Source organism: Lygodium microphyllum, chromosome 28 (genome assembly GCF_053477565.2).
Source record: "Lygodium microphyllum isolate KBCC chromosome 28, Lygodium_microphyllum_v1.1.10, whole genome shotgun sequence".
In the NCBI taxonomy this organism is placed as follows: Eukaryota; Viridiplantae; Streptophyta; class Polypodiopsida; order Schizaeales; family Lygodiaceae; genus Lygodium; species Lygodium microphyllum.
Window position 1 is genome coordinate 28,237,052 of NC_141162.1, and position 7,156 is coordinate 28,244,207.

The 7,156-nt window shown below is 41.9% G+C and overlaps 1 protein-coding gene across 1 annotated transcript; it reads left to right on the forward strand.

Moving 5' to 3' along the window:
* The first annotated feature begins 395 nt into the window (after nucleotides 1-395).
* LOC148011281 (acid phosphatase 1-like) lies at nucleotides 396-3,235 on the forward strand. Its single transcript, XM_087670881.1, has 3 exons — nucleotides 396-1,015; nucleotides 2,286-2,495; nucleotides 2,898-3,235. Exons 1-3 carry the CDS (start codon nucleotides 522-524, stop codon nucleotides 3,073-3,075), a joined length of 882 nt encoding a protein of 293 aa, XP_087527007.1. The 5' UTR covers nucleotides 396-521; the 3' UTR covers nucleotides 3,076-3,235.
* The last annotated feature ends 3,921 nt before the right edge of the window (nucleotides 3,236-7,156 follow it).

Sequence of the window (7,156 nt, forward strand, 5' to 3'; positions counted from 1 at the left end):
ACTTCAAAGACCCAATCACATGAAGGACGGTCAAGGGCGTGGCCATCGGCCAATAACATGAAATTTCAATACAGTGCTCAAAAGAAATTGAAGTGTAATTTTTGAAATCTACCTCTAAAACTAAGATGAAGAGGTGAGAGAGCCTTCAAAATCTAAATAATTATAGTATAGAAAGCATCAAAATATAGGTGTTTTACCTCTTAAATTTCTCATTCAAAGGTTTTTCACATTTTCATGCTGTAGTTTACCTCTTAAATTTATCGTTCCAAGGTTTCTGATATTTTCAGGAAATTTAAGAGAAGAACAATGATTATTATGACAAGAGTTTCACTTGTATTCACTTAAGACGAGACAGGCAATTGGAATGGACTGTTGTACTCTCTTCACCTGGCATACAGACAGTATGTATCACGTGACAAAAAAAAGCCTTAGAAATGCTACGGTGTCAGTTTGGCCCGGAACCAGAGCTCTGAGAGCAGCAAGGCTAAATAAATCCACAGAGAGAGAGAGAGAGAGAGACTATGGCTGATCCTACTCGATCTGCAGTATCGTCTTCTTCTCCTTCTTCTGCTTCTGCTTTTTCTTCTTCACCTGCTTCTTTTGTCTCGGCTTTTCCTTCTTCTGCTTTCTCTTCCTCTGCGATAATTAGGCTAGTCTTCTTCTCCTGCCTATTCTCCTCCTCCTGCTACGGCTCGCGTCTGCCGCCGCCCAATGGGGAGCGCCCACGTGGCCCCATCCGGCAGTCCCTCTGCAACAGCTGGCGCTTCAATGTGGAGGTGAACAATCTAAGGGGGTGGAGCGTCGTCCCTGGCACTTGCGAGGATTACGTGGCCGCCTATATGACCGGAGCCGGTTACTGGGACGACTCACAGGTGGCGGTCGACCAGGCCCTTGCGTACGCCCGAGACTACGCCAATTCCTCGTCCTTCGCCCTTGGTTCGGCTGACATCTGGGTGTTCGACATCGACGAGACCAGCCTCTCCAACCTCCCCTATTATGCCCTCCACAACTTCGGGTATGTATCTATGTATGCATGCATATATGTATTCATGCATCTGTGTATGTCGTGGGGAGCGAGTATGCACATCCGTGTATGTATTTATCCATGAATGTATGTGTATGCCCATGTATGCATGCGTGCGTGTATTCATCTCTGTGTGTATGTACCCTCCTGTGCTCCATTCACTACCAGAAGCAAAATCAGGCCACAACGCCTCACCATGGTTGAGCTTGACAGCATGCTACACCACAATTGAGCCTCTACATGCATATCTTGTCGTCAGAAACTAGTTTTCTACCACTGAAAAGGGTTGTGTTAGTTAGTTACAATGCCTTACCATGCTTGAAGCTTGTCAGCATATTATGCTTCATTTGACCCTGTTTAGGAAGCTCATGTGCTCAGAAACTGGTTCTCTACCGGTGACAATAGTTGTTTTCCTTAGCCCAGTAATGGTAACATGCCAACTTTCACTGGACAGCATGTTCTTGTGAATTTTCACATTGTTTACACACACACATCCACTTTGATTTGATCTGTCCCTAAGCACAGTAGTAGGCCTTGTTTCCACAGTCTCTATGGTTTTAAGCTAGCTTAGCTACCCCATTTTCTAAGGGGTGTTTCTCTTACCTTATCATGTGGAAGTCTAAAAACAAACAATTTACTCACAAGAGCAGTAGGGTGTGTGAGTTCCCGGATATCTCTAGTTCAGAACCCACAATTGAGCAGCTCTGCGGCTTCTTATCCTTGTGGATGATCTTATCTGGGTGCATGAATGGGGTCATGGTGTAGTGGTTTGAGTGTAGGTTGAGTTATCTGGGTGCGCGAGTTTCAATACCCTGCGCCCCACATCCCCTAATGCATGATAAAACATCTATTTGCATCCAAAATACATTGGTTAGCTGTTTGCATCCAAAATACATAGGTTAGCTGACTGTAAGGTTGGGCTAACCACGTCACCTGATGCATGATTAAACATCTATTTGCATCCAAAATTCATCGGTTAGCTGTTTGCATCCAAAATACATAGGTTAGCTGACTGTAAGGTTGGGCTAACCACATCACCTGATGCATGATTAAACATCTATTTGCATCCAAAATACATTGGTTAGCTGTTTGCATCCAAAATACATAGGTTAGCTGACTGTCAGGTTGGGCTAACCACATCACCTGAAAACACTTAGGTGTGACTTGTTTTGACCTTTTTCTGACTAGCATTGACTGTTCTCCGATGCAAGGTGGGACTTGTTGACCTCTCTATTTGACTAATTTGCCAACTGCAATGCAGGGCTGAAGCCTACAACAGCACCACAGTCAATGCATGGGTGGAAACAGCAGCAGCACCTGCCCTTCCTGCCTCACTTCAGCTCTTCAACGACCTGCGCGACATGGGCTACCTGGTGTTCTTCTTGACAGGCAGATCGGAGGACCAGCGCAATGTCACTGTATTGAACCTTACCTCTGCAGGCTACGAAGGCTGGGAAGGCCTGATCTTCAGGTAAAATAGGTGAACGTTATGCCTGTGAAGCAGTTGAAAGGGTAAGGAAGAGAAGGGGGATAACAAATAATCCATCATCAGTCTAAGAAGTTTCATAATGAGAAACAAAACCTCTGGAAACCCGCCAAGGAAGCCTAAATTTGGCCAAATGTTTATCAAGATAATCAAGATGATTGATCATCAGGGGGAAGATAGGCTATGGGAAACCTGCTAAGGATGCATGCTGTCCAAGTGTTTATCAAGATAACTGTGGAACCCCATATAATTGTTCTAATGTTGCAATATTTGATGTGAAAATTAAGGTGCAGAAACAGACATGGTGCTGGGTTCCATTCTAACACTTCTGTTGCTTCTCAGAAATGGCCTTGTCTGATTGATTTTTGGTTGTGCAATTGTGTTTAGGCAAGTTGAAGAGAGTGACTTGACCGCCGTCTCATACAAGTCCCTCAAAAGGCAGGCTCTAGAGAAGCTCGGTTACACCATTGTTGGCAACATTGGGGATCCATGGAGTGACCTCACTGGCTACTCGGTCGGCAACCGCGTCTTCAAACTGCCCAATCCCATGTATTTTATACCTTGATCGATGTGACATTCTTGGATCATGAGGTTTCTTAATATTGGATTATAGCTGAATTCGATCAAGAGACGTGGATATGCACAAACATGAATTGCCATTGATATTCTAATAGACACAATTGTTCATCAATATCATTTAACAATATGGGTTGAGCCTCTCAGAATGTGGTAAATAATATATGTATCAATTAATTAACCACTTGGTGGCTATTTGATGGTGATCAACATACCCAAAAGCCTAAGAGCGCTTAAATCAGCATATTAGAAAGCTTGAAGAAGTTGCACTCTAATATAAGGTTTCCCAAAAACAAGTGCCATTGGAGGGTCTAAGGCATGAGGTGAAAATCTTTCTTAAGAGGAGAGACCAAGATTGAGCATCTTCTGGCGCACTCAAACAATCTAGCATTGAGTCTTGAAGCTTTCCCCCCACAACAACTCCAGGCTAAGCCCTACATCACATTTATCAACAATGATAGCATCCTAGCAAATTTGTGGGACTTCTCTTGCCATCTTAAGACCAAATAAAGCATCTAAGGAGACATTCAATTTTGCTCCATGTCAACTTATTGAAGGGTAGGATTGAACCTCCAAAAGTGAGAGAGGTAGTCAACATTGACTTAAAACAATTGTAATCACCTTGAAAGAGAAGAAGAGCACCCTACCAATGAACAACCTTGCCATGAATTTTGCTACAAAACTAGTCGAACTATTGCTTTAGGGAGATCCCAACTCCGATCAGACATCCCAAGTAATGGATGATCTACCTTTTAGGTATTAGTTGAAATTTGTACTTTAGCAACCATTCAATAGGGTCCTCCCAGCTTAGGAAAAGTAGCTTACTTTCTTTTACATTGATTTGAGGGGTGGAGAAGCAACATCATCATAAATTTGCATAAAATAGTTGATTGGCTCTTTTTCATTTTGGAGAAGAATTGCATTATCATCTGAAAAGAATGGAGCTGAAAACTCATGTCCTTTAGCTACTAGCGAGAGGTCTTTGATTAGGGACCTTCATGGATTTTTTGGTTGATCTTTCTAAGAAGTGGGTGAGTCACACCAAAGCAAAGAACAATGGCACACACACCCTTGCTAAATCATCCTCTCAAGGGGGAGGGGATAGTAGAGAGTCCATTAATATAAACAGGCCATAACATTGCTAAATAAGCTTGATATTATCTTTATGAAGATGGAAATAACAAATGACCAGTAGACACGACCATAGGCTTTGTCCAAATGGAGATTGATAAGGACAAAGTATATTTGCATGGCCAAAGCTTGATCGATGGTGAGAATTAGATTGAGTATTGGGTCATGGATTTTTCTACCATGGATAAATCCATGTTGCTTGGAATGGACAACTTTGACACTTGAGCTCTTCAACTCTTGAGACACAAGCAATTTCACCATGATTTTGTATGTGAACATCAGCATTGTGAGAGGCCTTCAACCACTCGATTGGGATTAGTTAACTATCTTTGCTAGTATCGCCTTGTTGAATTCATACTTAATTCCTCAAGCAGTACACTAGATTGCCTAGTGGCATTAAGCATGCCTACAAAATTTGTAGAGCACATGTTCTAAACTTTTTGGAAAGACTATAGCAAGAGTTCTTCTATCCTTGGGGACTTCTTGTGCTTCATGGAATCAAGGATGACTTTCATTTCTTCCTCTATAGAGGGGCTCTCAATCCTAGAACTTGAAACAGTAGCGAGTTAAAAAACAAGGCTTATCGCTTTGACCAGATGGTGCATCAAACAGTGTGGATGGCATTAGGTCTTGCATGTGCTACAACTAGTTTAAATCCAAACTAGATGTCTTCTTGCTATAGATCGTTGGGATTGGAGCTTAAAATTAGTATTGAATTGCCACTTCTGATGCTGTTGATGGCTGAAGGTCTCAAGCCATTAGCTAATCTCACTCTCTTCTTTCTTTGTGTTCTTTCTAACTTGATAAAGTAGGCCATTTGTAGAAAAACTGAGTTTGCAGCAAGAAGAATGTTCACAAGACGGAGATGAGAACTCAAAGTACAAGAACAAAATCTTACTTACTAAGTTGCTTAGAGTACAACTTGGGTACACTTTATCTCACACTTGATAGTGACCCATAGGCTATTTATATAGCCTCTGCCAAGCTAGGGTTAGGGTTTCCCCTGCCCCTTAAGGCCATTCACATCCATCTGCCCTTATAGACCCTTGCTTAGGGTGAATTCCCATGCCTATATTGTAACACCCCCCTCAATGCCAAGGTGGCATTGCATCACAAGACATGTTAGAGTTCCCCCCCCTCAATCAAATGGGATGCCTTTATAAAGCAGGCTACAAGGATATTCATAGGTAGAGGATGCTACAAGACTCAAAAGAGTCTGTCATTTGTGGGTTGGGAGAGACAAAGTTGGCCTCCAATTCCTTGGATACTTGTGGAACATTGGGACACTTACTGGTGATATGCCCAGTCTTTTTGCATTTGTTGCACTTCATTTTGTCATGGTATTTCTTCCAGCAATTGCTTACAATGTGCCCTTTTCTATGATAGAAGGAGCATTTAGTAGAAGCAGTATGGACTAACACTTGCTCACGGGAAGTGGCTACTGAAGTTCCTTCAGTATGGTTATCTTCTCTTCATCCAGGCAAGACTGGATGGCACTTGCCAAGATTGGGTTCGGGATATTAGTTAGGGTAGTCACAAGGGTTGGAAAAACCTTCTTCATAGACTTTAGAAGGATGGCAATGGCATCTTCATCATGGATGGGTGCTTGAACGGAGGCAAGCTGTGCCATAAGCCCCTTCATATGTGAAATAAACTTGCTTAGATCTTCGCCCTGTTTGTATTACAAGCTGAAAAACTCAATCTTGAGAAATATCTTGGAGTTCTTTCTTGTAGCACCGTAGAGCCTTTCAAGCTCATCCCAGAGTTGGTCAATATGATGAATTAAAGATTCATCTAAATGAAGCATGATGATGGCCTGAGCCCTTTCATCATCTTCTACATCAAGGGGATTGGATGGGTCAATAACTTTGGTCCCTTTTATGAAGGGCCAATAGCCTCTTTCCATCATTTTGTATTTTGCCAGGACTTGCCAAGGATGGAAATCATTCCCATTGAGCTTGAAAATTTGAGGCCTTACATCTGCATTGGCCATGGCCATTATAGGAAGGTTTTACCTATTGCCTTAAGCAATGGTAGTGTCTAGTCCTTTATAGGTGGGCAAGTAGTACAACCAAATAGTAGAACTGATAGCCACCTTTAAAGTTGTAGAGTTGAAAATGGTTGGAAATCATACATATGCAATATCTCAAGATAGGATTTAGGAGGTCCTGTTCTTTGAACAATTCTTGATTAAAGCTTTACTATTTTCCTGGGTTTCAACGAGGTGAGCTTTAACTGGACTTTAGGCTCTTCCTGATAATGTGGCCTATTTCAGGAGTTCTTGGTGGAGCATGGCTTATCGATGAACTCTATGCTCTTGGATGAATCAAAGGAGAGTATAATAACACTCATATCTCTGATGTACCAACAGATTAATATTGGGATATGGTCTATGTGTTTATAGTTGTACACATAGCCTTACAACCAAGCAAGAAGAGATAAATGTCATAAAGCACTTGATAGCTTTAATTTTTTGATAAAAAACCAGATTGAGTCAATATCCAGCTAGCAACATAATTGTAAAATGAAACATTAGTGCTTACAAACACTCATCTCAAAGTTTATGCCACTTGAGATGTGAGACGTGGGTTTTTTTATGAACTAAGGAGGTCCATCGAGGGTAAGGAACTTTGAAATAGAGCTTTCAAAGCTTCAATTGACTTTGAAGAAGATCAATTAGTGATTAGAATCACTATTAGTGATAACATTAGTGAAAATTTTTGAAATTTGAAGCAAGCTTGAGGTTTGGCTATGGCTGCCAGAAAAGAGCCAATTAGGGTTTGACTTATTGCAACCACCACACAGGAGGAATTTCTTCAAACCCTCTTAGAGGGAGATAGCCCATTAGGGGGCTTTGAAAGCCCTATGGTGGTTGGGAGGATTACTCCATCTACAGGCTGCGCTGAGCTCTGGGAGATGACACCTACACATCTCTGCCG